The 22,034-nt window shown below is 53.4% G+C and overlaps 2 protein-coding genes across 9 annotated transcripts in view; one reads left to right on the plus strand and one right to left on the minus strand.

Annotated features, from left to right (window-relative positions):
* FAM83G (family with sequence similarity 83 member G) overlaps positions 1–18,638 on the minus strand; it is a 32,050-nt gene extending 13,412 nt beyond the window's left edge. The window contains exons 1-2 of the mRNA XM_054043001.1: positions 17,399–18,638; positions 1,572–1,739 (exon numbers count right to left, since the gene is read on the minus strand). Coding sequence (XP_053898976.1) covers positions 1,572–1,739; positions 17,399–17,887 — 657 coding nt within the window. The 5' untranslated portion in view covers positions 17,888–18,638. The remainder of the gene's footprint in view (positions 1–1,571; positions 1,740–17,398) is intronic.
* The window catches only part of SLC5A10 (solute carrier family 5 member 10), an 88,624-nt gene that overhangs the window by 45,272 nt on the left and 21,318 nt on the right, over positions 1–22,034 (plus strand). The gene's annotated exons all lie outside the window — the stretch shown is intronic.

Consider the following 22,034-nt stretch of genomic DNA (forward strand, 5'->3'; position numbering starts at 1 on the left):
GCCCCCCCCGCAATGTAAATGGACCCGGCAGTGCAGCGCTTAGACAACCAACGTGCGGGTATATCTCCCAGAATCCATTCCAGCCACTGCACGGGCCTCGGACACAGGTGCACTTTGACCTTCCCTGTTCTCTACATGTGGCACACAATAGTTTAGTCTCTGGAGGGCTGTAATACTTTGCTCTGCCTAGTTGTGGGGCTTGATCCTACATGTTCTTGGTCAATATAAAAACTCCACCGGAGTGATAATTCTCCTTTAGCTCAAGTGGCAGGGGCTAGTGCCGGGGGGCTCTGCGTTCTAGCCCTGTCAGGCCTGGTGTGGCAGATGTATTTAGCACAGAGGCAGCTATGAGATCCTGTTGCCAGGGACTGGTTACAATACATGTCTCTCCTGTTAAAGTAAGGGGACAGGACTGTGACATCAAAGCCAAGTCGCTCCTTGCCTCCCTGCCTGAGTGTGAACACATGGGCTGGCAGAGTCCTTCCATTGTTACTCTCTCTCCGTGGGTGCCGTGTCGGGCTGGGTGTTCGACATCACCCAGCAGCTGTTCTGCTGCTGCCATCTGGCCCTGCCTGCCATTAATGGGAATGACCAACACATAGTTGGCAGCTTGCGGGAGACGCTGGGGGTGTGTGCGTCTCTGAAACGGAAATGAGAGCGGGGGCGGGGGGCACTGATGGAATAACGCTCACTAGCTCCGATCAGGCGATCTCACAGCACTCTGTGAAGGAAGGCAGCATCGTTATTCCCATTTTACATCTGGGGAAACTGAGGCACATTGCAGGGAGGTGACTTGCCCAGGGGCAGAGCTGGGACTAGTGCCACGGATGCACCCTAGCCACTAGGCCCCACTGCCTGGCTTAGCCAGCACCCCACTTCATTTTATACAAACACACCCTTCTCCAGTGGTGCCCGGAGGGGCTAGCAGGGGGCTTGCTGGAGATCTGCACCCCATTTGTGCCCAGAAGGAAAGCGGGGCCTCCGACTTGCTTGTGGGGGCCACGTGCTTAGCTGGCTTCTTTCTGCCCCCTCCTGAGTCAAGGCAGAGCTCTGAGAACGAACCAGGAGCCGTTGCAACGACTCATGGCACCATCGGCTCTTCGGCCTTTGAAACGATAATAACAGGCAGCGCGAGCGCCGTCGCTTGTAAACTGGGGGAAAATACCAGCTGGAATGGTCTCACCTGCAGCCAAGCTCCCTTTGTTTAGCCGGCTGTGGCGTCCTGAGTGGGAGGCAGCCCTCCGTTTCAGGTTGTTAGCCTGTGGGCTTGAGCAAAATGCACCGTCCAGGGCACCCGCTATTCTTAACGCTGCGCTCGGCTGCAATTCGGTGCCATTGCCTTGAGGCTGCCCAGGGCAGTGGGCCTGGTTCTCCCGCACCTGGCACTCTGTGTCATCACCCAGCCGGGCTCATGCGTGACATTGCTTTTCATGCATTCGCTGTGCATGGAGGTAACCAAGGACACCAGGGCAGAATCAAGCCCGAGTTTTCTATCCTAGCTTCCAGCTGACCAATCCTGCTTGCCTATAGCCACCCACTACACGGCGCCACGCCCTCGGTGCCCAGCTTACCTTCAGGTGCCCGGTGTGCATCTGTGCTCGCTCGCACATCTGAAGGAAGTATTTCACATTGGTCTCATCTACAATGATGTAGACGCCAACTTTCCGCTTGAAGCCTGCTTCCAGGAGGTCCTTGAAGATGTCAACGTCCGTGAACATGTCCATGACCACAGCCACGACCTGTTGAGGGAGGGGAGGGGGCAGAAGAGGGTGAGTTCAAATGATATACACAGGCTAGAGTGCCGTGAGTAGCTTCACTGACTGACCCCTGCTGTTCCGCCTCAAGTCAGCGACTGAAATTATTATTACTTATTATAGCCATGGCCGTGGTGCTAGGGGCTGTACAAACACAGAACAAAAAGACAGTTCTTGCCTTCGCTGATCCCTGGGGCAAGACCAGCTCTGTGAAATGTTTACTAGTCCTCAGTGTAGTTGTACTGGTGCCATCCAAGTGTTTCTAGCCTTCTAAGGAAGTGAGATTTCCCTCTGATTTACCGCGCTGCTTTCCCCATCAAGGCAATTCTTAAATGATTTTATCTGCCTCTGATTGACACCCGCTATGTAGAATTCTGCGCGGTACCAACCAAAAGCCGGCAACCCTCGTGTTCAAATGAGATCCGACATTGGGGATTGGTTCTGCTTTGAGCAGGGGGTTGGACTAGATGATCTCCTGAGGTCCCTTCCAACCCTGATCTTCTATGATTAATCGCCAACTCTAGTGGACTGGGATGCAGCGCGTGCTCAGCTCGCATTGGAGCTGAAGTTGGAAGCATAGCAAGACGGTCGTCAGGGTGATGTGAATTTAACTGGCAAGAACTTGCGATCTGCCTAGGATACAAACAAATGGGGCTTACCAGGTGAGGACCCCACCTTTCTCTGGCAGAGCTGCACTCAGAGCAGGTCCCGAGACTAGCACCAGTAGCACAAACTCACATCAGGCAAGCTGGGGACACACACACCAGCTCAGGGCCCTGATCTTGCTGGCGCTTATGCACCGGCGGTACCTTTACCCAGGGAAGCAGTCTCCTAGAAGTCAATGGAACTACCCCTGTGTGCATGTCTCTACGAGACCTGGACCTTACTCAGCTCTGCAAACTCGTACCGTGCCTTGAAAATTCAGCCCCCTGGGTCACTCGCTGGGTCCCCCCCCAATACACAGAGGATATGGGCCGGTTACAGCCCCCAGCTATTGAGCCTTGACTCTTTAGCTCAGACTGTAGCAGCTCACGCTTTGAGCTCTGGAAGGTCCTGGTATGTTGGCCAAGATGGCAGCCTTTACACGTGCTCTGCAGAGAGTGGAGTCACCAAGATATATTATCCCCCTCTCTGAGAAGCAGGGACTAGAACCTGGGTCCTTTAGCTCCCAAAACACAAGTGTCAACCGCTTGAGCTGAATGCACCCCCTGTCCCCCCACAGCTGGTCAGAAGAGCCCCATGGAGGTAGCACCCTTCGAAAATCCCCACACTACACCTCCACTCTCCTGTCTGTCTTGGACAACAAAAACGTTCACGCCGGCAAAGTCTTTGAGCCTCGGAAGGAAATCTCCATCACCTTGCCCGAATGGTCGATGCGCACGTCCCTGCTAACTCTCGGAGATGAGATCAGCCCCCTCCCAACCATCTCGTAGCACCGTGCTGTTCGAGCCAGCAGTACCCTTCACGTCTACCCTGTAATATTCCACTTGTACTGTATCAGGGGGTAGCCGTGTTAGTCTGTATCTACAAAAACAACAAAGAGTCTGGTGGCACCTTAAAGACTAACAGATTTATTTGGGCATAAGCTTTCGTGAGTAAAAACCTCACTTCTTCGGATGCAAATCCCTTGGCTCTAGGGTGACCAGACAGCAAATGTGAAAAATCGGGACGGGGGTGGTGGGTAATAGGAGCCTATATAAGAAAAAGACCCAAAAATCGGGACTGTCCCTATAAAATCGGGACATCTGGCCACCCTACTTGGCTCGGAAGACAGGCTGCAAATGAGGGCACTTCTGAGATTTCCATCTTAGCGTCATTTGAGCCTGCATTCCGGCCCCAAGCCGAGCGCTTTGTACTTTATAGCCGGCAGCGGCTGACGACGTCTAGTGCTTCATGAGCGTTCATTAAGCCCTGGGAGGGAGGTGTTGTTAGCCCCATTTTACTGACAAACTGGGGCACAGAGGGTGAAGTCCTGCCTCTGTTGAAGTCAGTGGCAAAACTTGCACTGACATCAAATGAGCCAGGAATTCAGCCAGACTGTTTACATGACTTGCCCAAAGTCATAAGGATGAGTCAGGAGCAGAATCCAGGAGTCTTGACTCCTGTTCCCTACTCAACAGTCTCCTTTTCTAACAGTGGAATGTAGCACGAGATGCCCAGGTCGCTGATTGCTTTTGGCAAAGCTACGATTCCTTGTGTGAAAGGGACAGGGTCTACACGTCTGTCTGGCATAGGGCTGCCAGGAATGCTCAGGCGAAAAGGGAGCCTGGCAGCTCCGGTCAGCACTGCTAACCGGGCCACAGCGGCCAGCATGTCCATTCTGTGCGCTGCCCCTGCCATCAACCCAGCTCCGCAGTTCCCATTGCCAGGAACTGCGGCCAATGGGAGCCGCAGGGGCGGCGCCTCTGGATGGGTCAGTGCACAGAGCCCCCTGGCCGCCCAGTGCTCCTGCACCTAGGAGCCGGAGGGACATGTTGCCTCTTCTGGGGGCCACCTGAGGTAAGCGCCGCCCAGAGCCTGCACACCGAACCCCCTACCGTGCCCCAACCCCCTGCCCCAGGCCTGAGCCCCGTCCTGCACCCCAACTCCCTCCCAGAGCCTGCACCTCCTACTGCATCCCAACCCCCTGCCCCAGCCCAGAGCCCCCTCCCACACTCAGAGACCCCTCCTGAACCCCAAACCCCTCATCCCTGGGCCCCTAGCCGGAGCCCTCACCCCCTCCTGCATGCCAACCCCCTGCCCCAGCCTGGTGAAAATGAGCGAGTGAGTGAGGGTGAGAGAGAGTGAGCGACGGAGGGAGGGGGGATGGAGTGATCCAAGGCGGGGCCTTGGGGCAAGGGGCCTGGGGGCAGGGCAGGGCGAGGCAAGGCTGTTGGGTTTTCTGCAATCAGAAAGAAAGTTGGCAACCCTAGATTGCAAATGCCTTACCTCTTGCTGCTCCCAGAAACACCCAAGATTCCCCTAACCGAAGGATGTCAGAGGACAAAGTATTGCTCCCTAATGCCATCCTCCAAGAGATGAGGCCTCCATGTGTTAATTACTCATGTCAGGCCAGGCCTCAGCTAGAGTTTCACAGCTTCCCCTTTTGGTTTAGGTGCGTCTTTCGCTCTGCAGTGGGGAGGAGGGGAAGAGGAAAACGTGACCGTAAAGCCACAGACATTGGCCAGATGATTTAGGGCAGCGTTTCCTCACAGGTGTGCCACGGAATTTTTTGAAAAACGACACATGAGAACCAAAAATCCTTCCCTTGTATTTTGATTCATGTCAGAGCCGGACTCTAATATCATTCGTTTTACTGTACAGACTGTGAATCACAAGGGCGGTGAACAGCTTAAAGCGAGGCAATGAGAGGGTGAGTTGATTTGGAGACCATATGGTGACGTGCCTCAAAATAATGAAAGGTGTCGAGGTGCGCTGAAGCAGAGAAAAGGTTGGGAACTTAGGGCCGGAGGTAAGATCTGCAGTGACGTTACCTTCCTTTTTAAAAGCTGGCTCAGCTGCAAGCCAGCAGTGTTCCTTGAAAGTCGCGGGCAACTTGTCATAGTTACAAGGGATCACGCCTGGCTGCTCTGTTTAATCAGGTGCTGTGATGGAGGAGAATTTGTGCAGTTTGGCTCACTGGGAAGTATACACTGGGTAGAACCCACCGTTCCTTTGTTGGCTGGAACTACGCGTGGTCCTTCAAGCGGGCTGCCCAACTACCGCATATCATGGCTGGTTGTGTCGCGTCCTGCTGCCTGTCCTGTTTTGTTTATATGACCCACTGTGCTGGTTAGGATGCCATTCCCTATGTGCAAACAAACACACCTGTCAGCACCCTGGAAAAGATCCAGTGGGGGGAGCTGACTCCTTGCGGGTTCAAACAGACACTGGGAGGATGGGAGCGAAAGCCACCTCAGGGTGCGGTTCCACCCCACGGGGACATGTGCCCTGATCCAGCCAGGGCATGAGCTTCATTTTGGGGGGCCGTGGCCGGCTGCTGTGGCAGGGGGCGATGCTGTTGGCCTGTACTGCGTGTGCAGCGTTACTGTGTCAATAGCCACGGGCTGTCATCTTTCTGGCTCCAGTCCTGGCGTTGCAGCTGAGAAGTTTGCTGTTGTGCTGGGCCTGGCCCTGTTGTGTTCAGTCCAGTGACGCTGAGGTGCAAGGGCAGAGCGAGCAAACCCAGCGAGACAAACAGTGAGCCAGGCCTGCTGATTTGTTTGTTCGGTGGTGAGGAGCTTTGTTGTTGCAGCTCCATGACTGTGCTTTGCCCTCCGGAGCAGCGACGTTACCCGGATCTTTAAACGCCTCCTTCCACAAGGTCATTTTAAACCCCAAAGCAGCACTCGGTCGGTGTAGCTTCACTTGAGCTGTCCAGAGGAGAGTAGCACACCTGCCGTGGCCCCTGCATGCTGGCAAAGCCCTGCAGCTGGGCTGGGGAGAATTCCCGCGGTGCAGGCGTTGCACAGGGCATCCGTGTGCCCGTCCCCTCACGAGCCCTGGTGCAAGAGAGGTGTGTGTTTGAGGGGTGGGTGTTTGTAACTCCAAGTCCAGCAGGATTGCCATACCTCGGATCAGCCCCCAGCCTCAGTAATGCTTGGGCATTTGCTTCAGCCCCTGGAGGCTTGGCAGGGCACAACGGGGGCTTACTGTCACATTTGCCCCCTTCTCCCGGAGCTGCGAGTTGGCGTGGCACAGAATCTTACCCTACGTCTGTCTGGGAATTTGCACCCTCCAGCAGGGACTGATCTGAGGGCTGCGCTCAGTAGAATAGCAGTCAGAGCTGGATGGGGTGAGTCGAGTGACATGCAGGGCGAAGGGAAAGCACAGCTGAAAGCCATTAGGGGTCTGCTCAACAGCCCGGCAATGCAGAAATGTCAAGCGGGGATAGGAACCTGGATCAGACCCATGTCCATCAGTCCAGAACCCAGCCTCTGAGAGGGCTAGCCCAGGAGGTGCACAGAACCCTGCAGTAGGCGCTCTGGGGAAAGGTTCCTCTAACCTTTAAACATACTAGCTGGTGTGTTGTCCCTTGTCTGCTGAATACCCCATCATTTATTTTGAGGCTCGGAGATTTTGGAGCCTGAGTTTCCCATGAGGCTTTGCACGCTGCATGGAGAGATGCCATTTTTCCCAGAGCCCTCGTAGGCGGCACACATGTCAATCACATGTCAAACAGCTGATGCTCCACCTCCATTCAACTCAGCTGCAGAAGCTGCGCCGAGGTGCCAGCTAAAACCGGGAATCCATTCACTGCCTTGCCCGGCACGCTTGGGAATTCTCCTGTGGTTGCTGTGGGTCGGGATGCAGCACAGAGGTGCTGAGGTGTGAATCGGTCGGCTCCTGATCTGGTTCATCACTTGCAACACTTTACTTCTCTGTCTCCTCAGCATTCCTAGGAGGCTCTGGGTTTGGTAACTGCTTGTAGGAGTGAGAACGGGGTTGCCGGGCGTAACATGGTTTCCCTCACTCCGAATGAAGTGTGAGGCTCCGATGGGAGATCATTCATTTGAGCTGGACAGTGAGAGTTAGCTGTGATGGGAGGACGTTGTCTGTGCACCAAACCCAGACACGCATGTTGAGACTAAGAGAATCCCTGGAATGTTTTCCTCATACAGGTGGAGTAGAATCAGAATTATGCTTGGCACTTATATTGCCCCTTTCATCCGAGGCTCTCAAAGCAGCATAATTAATTTAATTAATTTAGCATCACAGCACCTCTGGCAGGCGGGGAAGTTTGATTATCGTCAGTGTATAGATTAGGAAATCAAGGCACGGAGAGCTTAAGTGACTGGATTGCACAGCATGACCTGATTTCCACACCCTGGTTATGTTATCTAGACCGCACACCCAGCTGGAGTTTGTTCTGTTTTATAAATGGGATGCTATGCTGGGGTTGCCTGTGATAGCCAGGGACTGGTCCCATCCTCTTGCACCTCCTGCCCCTGCCAAGTCATCTGGATTCATTGTAGGGCTGTTGGGTGCAGGAACATTTTAAGTGTAACTCAAGGAGACATTGGAGGGAGAGATTTTCAAAGGAGCTCAGCATTGGCCTATATCTGCTCCCACTTCGTCCAGGGGAAGCTTTGCTGCTGACTGCAGTGGGAGCAGAAAGAGGCCAATCCCGAGCAGGTTTGAAAAAGCCACCCTGGAAATCTGCCTCCCACCCATTGTTCCACAGAACCCCGAATCTCCAGGCCCTGGGCTAGTGTGCTCACGACTGCTAGCACTGCCACAGCTCAGGGGTGGCGGGGCCACTGCGGCTTTGCTTGGGGAGTTGCCCAGGGCTGCCCTACGGTGATAAAGGCCATGAACGAGAGGACGTTGCAAAGGCAGACCGAGCAAACCTGGCACCAGAAACAGTGACTTGGGCTGCTGATTTGTTTGTTTGCCGTTTTCTCAGCGGCGCAGAGCTTGGCTGCAGCTCCCTGGCTGTACTTTGCCTCCGGAGCAGGGACAGCACACAGATCTTTAAACACCTGCTTTCACATTCCCGCTGGGGAACTTTGCCTTCAGGAGCAAGGAGAGTTGGAGCAGAGCTCCCAGGAGGAATGGAATCTGGGTGTTTCACTCACTTCCAGGAGACGGTAGGGTGCACACCCACCCCTCATTGCCCCGTTGGCGACTGGGAGTTGCTGCGAGAAGCGAAATGTAATGCTGGGTCCTTTACTGCAGACATCAAAAAGAACCATTTACAAATGTGTTCTCCCTTCTCATTTACCCGGCCCTTAGCAAGGTTCAAAGCCCTTTATGAGCACCAGTGGATGAATCCGCCCACGTCCCGTGTGCTGGGCAGGGCAGTATGATCACTCCCATTTTACAGATGGGGAAAACCAAGGCAGAAGGGTTGACTGCCTGATTTACAAGGATACAGAGCCCTCCTAGTGCCTGTTGACTTCAGTGGGGTACGTGGACTTATGAATATCAGGCTGTGAACGGCTTGCTGAAGGCTGTAAGGTGCCTCGATGTCAGAACCACAATTAGAAAGGAGAGGCCCCGGTTTTCCTTTCACGTATAATGGCTCCATCCCAGTTAATTGAAATGCATACTGTAAATGACGCCAGAGTTGGGAAAATTCCCAGTCCTGTGTTACTCCAGCGCGATGTGGAGCCGGAACGGCCCGTGTCTTAAGCCCACCTCTAAAACCAGTTTCCCCTTGTGCCTTTGGACAAGCCTCTGTAGGCACCTAACCTCTGGGAGTGAGATGCCTAAATATTTTTGAGGATATGGACCTTAGCCTCTCTGTTTCACTTCCTCCATGTGGAACCTGAGACCGTGGAAAACGGAGCTGCTAACAGTTAGCAGCCTCCGAGGGTTAGCTGCAAAGGGCTTTGAAAATGAAAAGAACGAAGTGAGTGCCAAGGAATAATCACATACAGGATCCGTAAGGTGGGAATCGCCTTTAAAAATAAAATCAACGAGAAACAAACCCTACATGATGCAGGTCCCTTCTAGTGACTGCTGGCCACGGGCAGTGGAGTTGTGATGGGTGCCACCAGGCAGCATGTGTCCTGGGGTCTTGATGTTGCAAGGTCGATGGTATTTCCAGCCCCAAAGGAAGCTCTGTCCTATCTTCTCTTTGCATCGGCTGCTTGTTTCTGAAGGCAGGAATCTGAAAGGAGGCGTTCCTCTCTCTGCTGAGGCAAAGTCGAGACACAGAGCTGCAAACCCCCAAACCCCTCAGCACGTTCTGGCCAGTTTGCCTTGTCCAGGTTTGCTCACTCTGCCCTGCCACACAAGGCCAGGAGGGACCAGTAGATCATCTGGGCTGACCTTTCTCTCACAGGTCATGAAATGTCACCTAGGTACCCCATATTGTGCCCAGTAACATGTGTTTGGCTGACGCACATCATCCAGAAAGGACACCCAGTCTTGACTGGACAAGTTCTATTTCTGCCATGGACGTGCTATTGAACCATGGGCAAGGCATGGCCCCGCCCTGTGCCTCAGTTTCTCCTTGTGCGCTCTTGTCCATTTGGCTTGTAAGCTCTTCAGGCGGGGATTGTCTCTTGCTGTGTGTTTGCACAACATTGCCTAGCACAAGGTGGGGCTCACACTCAGTTTGGGTCTCTGGACGCTGCTGCAAGACAGATTATACGAGGACCATGATCGCAATTGGGTGTCGGCAGGGGGTGGGTGAGGTGGTCTAATAACAAATCATTCCCATCCCCCATTCCCGTGGGAGTTCAAAAGCACAGGGTCAAACCCTGCTCACAGGTCCGCCCGCGGGAACCTGTTTGAAATCAGTATGAAAAGGGCAAAAATTCAGCTGCAGGGTTTAATCTGCAAAGAATGAAGTCCTGTGTGCTAGAGAAAGCAGGAGGCCGGCCCTCTGTGCTGATTACAGCCCTTCCCAAGGCCTGGGAGTGCCGGCACATAGCACAGGCTGCTTCCCTGGCTCTGGGGGGAAAAACTTCATCCCCCCCTTATAACTTGGATAATCATTTACTTCCCTGCAAAGGGATCAGTCACTGTTGCCTTTCTGACGCTGGAGCACTTGACAGTATAAAAGCACTATACTGGAACCAAAGCAGCAGGGAATCGGATCCTTTGCACACAACGACTTTTCCCTCTCTTCGCTGGTGTGTCATCAAGACAATTCCCCCCACTGAAATGCTTTCAGCTAGGTAAAAAACCTCCCTAGCGGAGAAGGAGAGCCCTAGATCCAAGCCCAGACGGTCTCTACTCCATAGCAGATTCCAACTGGATCCGTCAATCCCAACTAGTTGGCGTGGTATTTAGAACATGCCGCTGTGCAGCATTTTTGGAGGGCTCAGGTATTGAGAAACAATGGGGGGTTTATATAGGTTTCCAGCTCACAGTCCGTCTAATGGACGTTGCCGTGTCACGTACAAATCCCGTGCCCATCCAGGAAGCACAAGGGAGGTCGGATCATATCAGGGTGCTTTGATCAACGTGTGAACTGTGGGATCATTTTTTATAGGGGAAATTGGAGTTCTTATTAACCTACTTTCTGCACCATCAAAGACCAACATTTGGGCCTGCTGCCTGTTTATTTAATGAGCATATATAAGAGTAAGCACACAATTAGAGCAATAATGTGTTGGGAAAGCTATAAGTGGGATGACTAATATTAATAATCTCTGTCCCCTTTCATCGGTGTCTCACGAAACGTTCTGCAAACAGTAATTAACTGAACCTCACAACTTCCTGGGCAGGTAGATAAAGTTGATTATACTAGAGATGAACCAAACCTGGAATCTCTAACGCAAACTCTGAGGGCAGATTCAAAAAACCACTTCCTACGGTTTTGTTCCAGGCCAATATTTTCGATAGGTTCTGATTTCAGCTCCGCTGGAGCCAAAGTCTTGTGAAAACAACTGATTGCTTGAGAATTCCCCCATTTGAGACGGGAGCACTCCTGAGCCAGTGAGGTTTTCAGCTGGTTGGGGTCAGAATCCCATGAGAATAGTCCGTGAGATTTCAATGCCATGTCAAAACTCAGGTCTGCTTTATCCTGGTGTGTTCTTGAACCTGAATCTTGCCCTAAAACTAATCTGAATAGGGCCTCTTTGTCTCATGTCTATATTATCCCCATTGTACAGATAGGGAGCACTGAGGCACAGCGAGGTCATTCACCAAGTCACTGGAAGAGCTGGGAATAGAATCAGGGGTTTTGCATTCCTTCCTTTGCTTTAATCACTAGGGGATACTCTCACCCAGAGACAGGAACAGTGCTCGGGAGTCCTGCCTGCCCATCTTTCTCTCCTGTTTACCATTCCAACTGTGTCACCAAACTAGGTTTAGTCCCTAAACTCAGCAAAATGTTTAGCCATGTAGGCCCCGATCCTGCAGAACACCTATATGAGGGCTTAACTTTGTGTTTGTAGGATTTAGTCCTGACTCCCTTCCCTTCCCATAACCACTAGGCCAGCAGTTCTGTCCCAGGGGTTCACGTACCCCCGGGGGTACGCAGAGGTCTTCCAGGGGATACATCAACTCATCCGGCTATTTGCCTAGTTTTACAACAGGCTACACAAAAAGCACTAGCGAAGTCAGTACAAACTACAATTTCATACAGACACTGACTTGTTTATACTGCTCTACAGACTATACACTGAAATGTAAGTACAATATTTCTATTCCAATCGATTTATTTTATAATGATATGGTAAAAATGGGAAAGTCAGCAATTCTTCAGTAATAGTGGGCTGGGACACGTTTGTGTATTTATGTCCGATTTTATAAGCAAGTCGTTTTGAAATGAGGTGAAACTTTGGGGGTATGCAAGACAAGTCAGACTCCTGAAAGGGGTCCAGCTGTCTGGAAAGGTTGACAACACTGCCCTGCCTGCACGTAGCACCCGGTGGGAACGCAGCCCTGTCGTCGGACTGAATCAGCCAGACAGATGCACTTAGCCCTGCACAAGCTCTTTGAAGCTGTAGTCAAAATAGCTGGAGTTTGTCTTGCTTAGGGTGACCAGATGAGAGACGTGAAATATCGGGACGCGGGGGGTGTGCTGGCGGAGCAAAAAACAAAACAAAAAAAACCCAACCAAGAGCCATCAGAGCATTGGTGGGGGCTGAGCACCCACCGGCAGCTCCACGCCCCGTCCCCCAGCACCAGCTCGCCTCCGCCTCCCCTGAGCGGGCTGCCGCGTCCTGCTTCTCTCCCCTCCCTCCAGCACTTGCGCCGCCATGCAGCTGATTAGCGCAAGCCTGGGAGGGAGGGGGGAGGAGGAGGAATGCGGAGTGCTTGGGGAAGAGGCGGGGTCAGGGCGGGGATTTGGGGAGGGATCCAATGGGGCAGTGAGGAGGCAGGGCTGGAGGCGGGGCAAGGGCGGGAGTTTGGGGAGGGATCCAATGGGGGAGGGAGGGAGGGAGCGGAATCGGGGCGGGGCCGGAGCAGAGTTGGGGTAGGGGGGCGCGAGCCTCTTCCACTTGTGCGCCGGAGGGCAAAATATCGGGACAATTCACGTCCCGACCAAACATCAGTCAGGACACGGGACCAACAAGTAAATATTGGGACAGTCCCAATAAAATTGGAACGTCTGGTCATCCAAGTCTTGCTTCCCTCTTCGCCAAAGGAGATTTTGCAAAGTAAGAAAAACCCAGTGGAAGGGGTGTATGTTCTCCTGGCTTCACACGGCGCATGCAAACTAAGCTGATGGCTGTGCTGGTGTGTGTGCCCGACCTGCCCCAGTAAGGACGTCAGAGGGACTTTGCTCTTCTGTACGCAATTAGCAGCCTTGGCGCTTTGCTTTGGTGTTGGGATTTTTCTTTTTTTTTTTTTTTTCCGTTCTCAATGGGCCAAATGTGCTCAGGCTCCCAATTGCTGCTGGGATCAGGTGCCGAGTCTGCAGGGAGGGTCGCTACCCTGAGCCAGGGAAAGGAAGGCAGCTGTGCTTCCCAGCTGTTTAAGAGCCAGACGCAGGGCAATGCCCCTCCAGAACATGAAGCAACAAGCTGTCGGCAGGACTCAGTCACGTTGCAGGTAATAGGAAATTCCAGATGATGTAGGTAAAATGCCTTTTCCCATTTCATCATGGGATGACCCAGATGACATAAAGGCAGCACCTGGACAGTAAGAAGAAAACCGCTAAAGCTAGAAAGCAGCAACCGTGGGGCTGGCAGAGAGACAGTCACATCTGTGGGAGGGATAGCTCAGTGGTTTGCGCATTGGCCTGCTAAACCCAGGGTTGTGAGTTCAATCCTTGAGGGGGCCACTTAGGGATCTGGGGCAAAAGCAGTATTTGGTCCTGCTAGTGAAGGCAGGGGGCTGGACTCGATGACCCTTGGTCCCTTCCAGCTCTAGGAGATGGGATGTCTCCATTAATTTATCTGGCTAACTTTGCAGAGATAGCAACGAAAAGCCTGCTCCACAGCTGAGGGGGCTGCTACACCCGTTTACACAAACGATGGAATGACCAGAGAAATCCGGCTACTCGTAAACTCCTAATAAGCCCCATTCCTTTCAGAGCACCTTCTATCCTAGGATCTCAAAGCGCGTCACCAAGGGTAATGAACAGAGCCTCACACCGCCACCTGCATGGGAGACTATCCTCATCAGCTGGGGAAACTGAGGCACAACGGGGAAGTGACTTGCCCAAGGTCACCCCGGGAATCTGTGGCATTGCTGGGAACAGAACCCAACTCTCCTGAGCCCTCGTGCTCTACTTGAGCCATTGGATCACGCTTCCTGTCTCTCCCACTCCCCAGCCCTCTCTGAACAAACGTTGCTCCCCAGCTAAATCAATGCGAAAGGCGCGGAATTGGTATGCCGTTGCAAAAGGATCTCCCTCCACCATGCATGTGTCATAGAAATTTCTGTCCATGCATCTCTCCTCGGTCTGGAGCAAGGCTTCCTGCTGCATCGAGCCTCCAATGCAGCCACTTTATTTCCCCACTCTGGGAGCTCAGCGTGCGGACGGGGCAGCGGTGGACACAGCCAGGGCCCCACAGGCGCTCGGTCCATCCCGACACACACAGGGATGGCGACAGGGAGGCAGCTGGACAGCAGTGGCCGGCGATCGTGATGTCAACGAAATGTGGCAGCAGCGACCCAACCAGACAGGCTGCCTCCAGCAGCCGGATGAAGGGGTCTGGGCCGGGGGAGGGACAGGGGCCCAGCCGCAGTCTGAGTCAGAGGCCCAGGGAAGGAGTTGGAAGCGACGGGAATGCAGGGTCAGCAGGGAGTGTATGAACCAGGGTCAGGGACTATTGGCCAGGCCTAAAGACAGGACGTTCTCCCTGATGGTGAGGTGATGCGTTGCCTGTGTCCGTTCGTTCCCTATTCCATCTCCTCCTGCTGGGTCTGCCATGCAGCGATCGAACACCCGGCTGGGCTCAGGAGTCACGGAGTCAGGGTGTAGGTGGCCGACCGCAGTCCATGGCCCATTGGGGGGGAATGCTGGCTCAAAGCCCGCCCTGGCTTCGTGCTCAGCGCCTCCTCCGGTGATCACGCCCCAGGGCCGAGGTGTCGACCCGTCTGCCTGGCCCTAATGCCCTGCAGAACGCTGGACCACGCTCCGCAAGCTGGGATGTGGCTGTGCATGAGGCAGCCCTGGGGATCTGCATTCCCGCACCCCCCAGCGGCAGCTCCCGGGACGTCGGCCGCAGTAGAAGTCAGAGGGACTTGGTCTAGCCCTGTGTCGTGTGAACAGAACGCTGTCCTGCCTCCAAACGCCGCTGGGGGCATGTAGGGCCAGGCCAGGAAGCTTTATACCAGGGGCTCTGGACAAAAACGTCTCCTTGGATCAGCCTTCCGGAGCCCCAGCTTGTGCCTTTAGAGCCGAGCATACAAGGGGGGATGGGAAACATTCTCCCCTCATTTTTGGGTTTCCTCAACCAGCCCTTCCTTACCTAGGAGACCCCAGCTCGGCTGCGACGACGGGGCTGAGAGGGGAATGAAGTCCCCTTCTCCCCACATCCCAAGCCAGGCTGAGGCCCACTCAAACGCAAAGCCGCTCTGCTACCGAAAGCGCGTCCTGAGTGAGAGGTTTGCAGACTGGTTTAAAGATGGCTCCCCTCTAAACTGGTTTCAGACGCTGTTTGGCTGGCGGCATGGACTGATCATGGCACGTCTGAGAGAGCGTGGCCCCAGCCACACCTGGCAGCCCGCGTTCAGAACTGGTCCAAACGTGTTCTCAGATCTTGCTCTCTGCCTGCTACGGGACCTGCTGGAAACCCGCCCTCTCCAAATACACAGCCCTCTGGCGACAAGGGCCTGGAAGAGACACTCGGTGCGGTTTATAATTGGATGAAGATTGGCTGTTATTCCCGTTGGGATCTAAGGCATCAAAGCAGCTCCCTGACTTGCTCTTCTGACTGAAAAGCAAGCAGGGGAGCAGGCAAATGCTCAGGACAAGGTCACGTCAGGACACAGGGATGTGACCTCTGCGGCTGCTGATCCCCAATGTCCGAGTGGCACACGTGGGGCAGCCTGCAGAGAAAGCTCTGTGTGTACGTCTCAGATTACTCCTGGGGGAATTCTGCGCCACTGCGCAGCCACAGAATTTATGTCCCCTGCAGATTTCTTTGCTTCCCCGCAGAAAAATGACTTTCTGATGGGGAAGCAAAGAGAAACCACAAGAGTGGTCATGCAACACTCCCCAGCAGTATGTTTCAGGTACCCAGGGCAGCCGGCAGAGAGGTAAATCATTGTGGGGTGAGGGCGGGACTGGGGAAGACCCAGCTGGTGACTCCTACCCTGTGCCAGGCTCAGCTGCTAGTCTAGGCTGGGCTGGGGAGGACAGGACTTCCTCTTCCCCTGCACGGCATCCGGGGCTGGGTCAGACTCACCCCCAGATTTCTTCCCTGGCTGTAGGAAGCTCTGCAAACTCCCTCCCTCCCCCCACAGCAGAGCCTGCCAACCCATGGCCCTCCTCTTTCACCCCAGCTCTAAGGGGAGGTAGGTAAGAGTCAGTGGGGACACTGAGGCAGGGACAGGTCAAGGCCAAGGTCGGTCAAAGTGGACACTGATTTTGGGTGCTCCCCTGGAGACACCTACTTTTCCGAGGGGCTGAGCCCCCACAGCTCCCGCTGGACTGGTAGACACGGTGCAGTCATGCAAATCAGTCACCCCAAGCTGGGTGGCACCGAAAGTCTGAGGTCACTTTTGAAAATGTTGGCCTGATGACTAGCCTGGAGTCTCACAGCCAGGCGGGGGCAGAGCCAGGAGCAGCGCGCAGCTTTGAGCCTGAATCGCCATATGTGGCATCACCGAGGCTCAGTCCCGGCGTTAATTCGGAGGGGCGTTCCACACGCCGGTCACAGGAGGCCCTCAGTACACAGCCCTCATTTCCTTAAACATCCCTGTTCTACCTGCTTCCACCACCTCCCCCATCCCGCTCACCCTCCCGCTGGGTGAAGACACTTCCCAGACCAGTCCCCCATCTCCGGATCACGACTTCTCCATTTGCCATTCACTGCCCTCCACCAGTATATTGTGGCTAAGTCTATCTCAAGGTCCTGCTCAGAGCGTTATTAAATGCTAAGACGCAGCAAAGCAGCTCGTTCTCATTTTTGCAAAGGCTGGACGTAATCAGGTGTGGGACCTTTTCCTTGGGGTGGGTCTTACCGAATGTCTGCTGCAGAAATGGGGCAGATACTGGTTTTGATCAAACGCTCCTGGACTGGGCAAGCCACTAATCAATTTTGCGTCATCTATTAACCAGGATGCAATTGACTAGGACTAACAGGAAGACCTTGGGCCAGATTCAGCCCTTATGTAAGCTGGAGCAATGCCAGCAGTCTTCACCTGTTCGCACCAGGGCAGAATTTGATCCCTTGTACTCTGCAGAGCCACGTGCAGTTCCCCAGGGCCTGGAGATAATTATCAGGGGAAAGCTGATACCTTGGGCTTGGAGAGCGATAGCAGCTCAACTAGTTTGTATTTTCTGAGCCCCACAACCTCTGGGTTGCCAAGGGCCCAGGGGGGGTGAAAGGAAAGATTCCCATTGTTTCCAGGGGAAGCTGGATCAGGCTTCCAGGTCTTTCCCTGGCCTGCGGCAGAATCTGAGCCATAAGCGTGGCTGTGAAGCTTAATGGGGAAGAACAGATGATGCACCAGGCCGGCCCCTGCAGTCAGCGCTCAGCCAGACCTCCCTTGCAGGCCATTGCCTGGCTGAGGAGGACTCTGGGATCTGGCCCGCTCTGGCTAGCTGAGCGAACTCCTGCCCTAACGATCGGCGCGCATCTCACCTTCTGAGCCTGGACAATCATCTTCCTGACCACCTCCTTGATGTGCGTTTGCCCGTCGATGGGCGGCTGCATGTACACCACGGCCCTGGTGACCCCCCTGTAGGCGGCGGTCTCGGGCCAGCCCAGGTCCAGCTGCGGGATGGAGCGGTCGGATCTCTGGGGCCAGTACTCCAAGGAGGGCGCCAACTCGCCCTCGCCCACTTGGCTGGTGCAGTCCCCGTCGCTGTCCCCGCCCCCATGGCGTGGGATATACTCCGAACCCGGGTCGTACGTTTCCAGCGACTCCATGATCTTTTTAAGCTCCAGCTCGGAGAGGAAGTCCCGGATGTTCTCTTTCTTGAGGACCTCGTAGAAGGCCTCCGGCCCCTTCGAGACCAGGGCTTCCAAAGCCAGTCTCTGCTCCTCACTATAGAAGAACTCCGGCTTGGACTCGCTGGATCTCCAGTTGACATGACTGTCATCCAGACACTGCACCTGGGAGAGAGCCATAGCCCCGGCAAACAGTCAGACACAGAAGGGAGCCGGCGACACCAGTGAACGCTAGTCCCTGACAATAAATAAGGAGTTAATTAGTTCCCGGTTTTTAAATAACTTAGCTTTTTTTCTCCTCCTTGTGTTAGACACAGCAGCGGTTCCCCCGTCTCCCTCCTCCGGCTGGTCTGGCTTCTCCACAAAGCGCTCCCACGCTCTGCCTCAAGTCTCCTGCCTCTTTGGCTATTTCCGCTCAGGAGAGACGCTGACTTGGTTTCTCATTTACTCATCAGCTCTGCCCAGCCCAGGCGACCTCCGTGCAAGACAAAACCAGAGAAAAACGGATTCTTCCTCTGACTCCCAGGTCTCCAATGCTGTAAGCCAGGTGACCGGCGACTCGCTCGCACGCACAGGTGCTTTGATAGTGGCACAATCCCTTTGAATCTTCTACCACCAGATCCACTTCCCTCTCTCCGCCTGCCCTTTCGCACAATGATAATATAAAATAAAATACTAAGGAAAAGAACAGTTTAAAAAAATCCAGAAAATCGGATAGGCAGCAGCCATGGGGGTTTCTCAGTCCGATCCTTCCTCTCTTTATTTCTCTCTCTCTTGACCTGAAGTTCTCCGAATGGGATCAGCCGTTTTGTTTCCCTGCAGCAAAATCCTGCCTGTTGCTGCCTGATCAGTTTCTCCAGGGCTCCTGGGGCCGGAAGATGGATTCTTGTAGGGCTCTTGCCGGTAGGCAGTGTGGAGATAGACAGGTAACAGCAAGAAGGGAAAAGAAAAAAAAGTGATTCATAGCTCCGCCCTGCCCCACCTGCAATCACATGCTGCTGTCTTCAAACATTCCCAATATCTGCCTAGGCCATTAACTCTTTCAGCAGTGCACACACACCTGCAAAGCCAGCCCTAGGCAGGAGGAGGACAGGAAGCTGATTCATCAGCACTGCGCAGCCCCAGTTCCCAGCACTGCTTCCTGGATCTTGCTTCCCTGAGGCAGAGAAGAGGGGCTGTCTGGGGCTTTCACGCTCTCGCTCCTGGTTCGTGGACTGCAAGCTCTGGGGGGGTGTTGGTCCAGTGCCCACCTGTGGTCCTAGATCTACCACCAGCTCCTGGAGCGCTGCCGCTGGCTTGCCTGACTGCCTGAGCACGCTGAAAATTGTCCTTCGAAATGGTTATTTGAGTGGAAAATTGGAGGTTTGAGGACAGGGTGGTTTTGAATTGCCATGAAAACAAAGCAAAGCCCCCAAACCCAAAGTGTTTTCAGTGGTTGGCAAAAACTTTTTGGTTTTCATTTAAAAATATGAAAAATCGAAGTTTTCTGCGGCTACCACCTCCACCTCATTTTCTGACTGGCTCTAATTGTTAACCCTTGCTGTACCATGTACTGCCAATCCCGACGGCAGCATTGGAGCCCAGGGCCGACAGAGCTAACAGGATGAGTCCTTGCCAGCTGAGCTAACAGAGTACCTCCCATAGCTAGTAGCTATAGTAGACTTTTATCTTTTTAGGTGAACCAGCCTCTAAGGGGGGACAAGAAGTTCATGTGCTTCCTAGAACTTGCTGCAGGAGCAGAGTACATTAAATGAACAATTGGGAGAAAGAAAGACAAATACCCAGGCTCTGTTAATAGACCGGGGCAAACCAAAAGCGTCTAACACACCAGTCCCTTTGGAACTGTTCACTCTGAACTCGGCCAACTCCAAGGCAGCGGTTCTCAACCTTTCCAGATGACTGTCCCCATTTCAGGAGTCTGATTTGTCTTGTGTATCTCAAGTTTCCCCTCACTTAAAAACGACTTCTTCCCAAATCAGACATAAATATACAGAAGTGTCACAGGCCACTAGTTACTAAAATCATGGCCTTTCTCATTTTGTCTGTATGAAATTGTAGTTTGTACTGACGTCACGATGTAGCCTGTTGTAAAACGAGGCAAATAGATGAGTTGAGGTACTCCCTGGAAGACCCCTGCATCCCCCCAGGGTACATGTACCCCTGGTTGAGAACCATGCCCTGGTTGAGAACCATGCCCTGGTTGAGAACCATGCCCTAAGGCGTTTCAAGAAACAGGGTCCAGTTCTATCACCAGTTCTTCCATGGCCACTTACGCTGATGTGATTCCATCTGACAATTCACAGCGGTGTCAATCATTTTGCTCATTGTTCCAGGATAAATAAATAAATAAAATAAAGCACCCTCTCTACCCATAGGGGCAAAGATTCTAGTGTCAGAAGCCGCTGCGGGACCTGTCCATGTTTGGATCGTGTGTGACGAGGGACCGATGCTTTTAAAGGGTATGGGGAATGGCAATTGCCCGTTGCTGGGGCAGGGGGCATTTCTGATAAACCCACCACTCCACTGGGAAAGCACGCTAGCACGTTCTGATCTGTTCTAGGCTGGCAATTAAGAAACCAACTGCTCTGTTACCGGGTGGTGGTGATGGTTTGAGGAGTTCCGGTGTTACATCTGATAGCCTGAGCCCTTTGAAACAATTCGCCAACGTCGAGTGCTCCTTGGTCAGTTCCCTTAGCAGGTCAATAAGACTTTCTTGCCCCTCGTTCAGAAGATTGGAAATCCAGGATCTCATTCGCTCTCTCTAACATGGGGCGGGAATTACTTCCTTTCACCCACTCTTTGTCTGTATTTGGTCGTTAGGCTGTAAGCTCTTTGGTGCAGGGGCTTTCTCTGTACAGCGCCTAGCACAGCGGGACTCTGATCTCGGACGGGGTCTCTCAGTGCTACCTTAGCCCAAATAAATAATATCTGGCTGTTACAAAACCACCTTAAGACAATACTGTAGCTGGTGTCTTCGTTATGGGACACCCCTGTTTCCCTTGCAACCCCGACTCAGCAAGGCGCCTTGAGCTCTTTGGGGCCGGGATGGTCTCTTTTTTTATGGGTATGTGCAGCACAAAGGACGTTAATGGGATTGCACCTGTGGTTTAAGATAGGCACGTGCTTAAATATCTTACTGAATCAGGGCCCTCCGTTTCTTGGCATGGGCCGGTTTAGCCAAAGCTGTTGTAATTGGGTGTATCGAGTGCACTGGCGCTTCACCCACGGGAATCAGGTCTGTATGGAGCCCTGTGGCTTTTTGGCTGTATTGAATATCCATTATGTGAACAAATACTTTTTAGAAGGGTGTGTGTGTGTGTGTGTGTGTGTGTGTGTGAGGTTTAAAACATTGACATTAATGCATGTGGGAAAGCTCACAAGGTAGATGATATAATGCCTTTTATTGGACCAACTGCTAAGGGGAAGAGGGATCCATCAGGACATAAAACCTACAATGGGGTCACACGGTCTTGGGGAAGGATCTATTTGAACGAAGCATCAATAGGAGAAGACTTGCACGGTCCGGTGGTCTGATCCCCAGCTCATGTAAAGCAGCTCCGTTGAAATCCCTGAGCATCTGGCCCTTAGCTTAAAGCTTGAATGTACTGTACTCTGTGCAGTTCGTTAACCCAGGATGCATCTGACGGTGTTAGTCTTAATTATTTGTGTTTCCAGTGTGTGTAGGAGCCCCAGCCACGGAGCTGGACTGTGCTCTGCTAGGCGCCGGACAGACACACAACAAGCTAGGCTGCCCCAAAGCCCTTACAGTCTAAGACAAGAGACGGCAGGTGGACACAGGTAGACACTGGGGGAGTACAAGGAATCAATGAGAGGGGCTCTAAGCGCACCAGCAACCTAGCAAGTTTCTGGGAGGCTTCATGGCAAAGGAGGGGTGTGGAAGAGGATAACGAGGTGGCCTTGTGGATGTTTAGAGGGTGCTCCTCCCAGGTGGGAGGGGCAACATGGAGCCAGCACAAAGGGGATTGTTTGAAGGTTGGACAGACATCTGGACTCAGGAGCCCAGTTCTACATCTGGGGGTTCAGATCACCACTTTCGGGGCTAACCTGTTCATCGGGTACCAAAACACCCATTTGCCCTTAGGTGCCCGTGGGCGAGAATGGGGCCCGTCCAGACTTTTGTGTCCGTAGTGAAGGATCTGGGTTGGAAGTCAGTGGAGCTACGCTACTTTCTGCCCCTCTGTTTGGGTTCAGTCACTGCCTGCCCCTTTGTGGGACCCAACTTGCCCCCTTTCTAATGGCCCCGTGGTTCGGGCTGTAGCTTGTTTGGAACCGTCCTGCGTTCGAGTGTTTGTCGGGGCTCTGAACG

The sequence above is a fragment of the Malaclemys terrapin genome, chromosome 10 (genome assembly GCF_027887155.1).
Source record: "Malaclemys terrapin pileata isolate rMalTer1 chromosome 10, rMalTer1.hap1, whole genome shotgun sequence".
Classification (NCBI taxonomy): domain Eukaryota; kingdom Metazoa; phylum Chordata; order Testudines; family Emydidae; genus Malaclemys; species Malaclemys terrapin.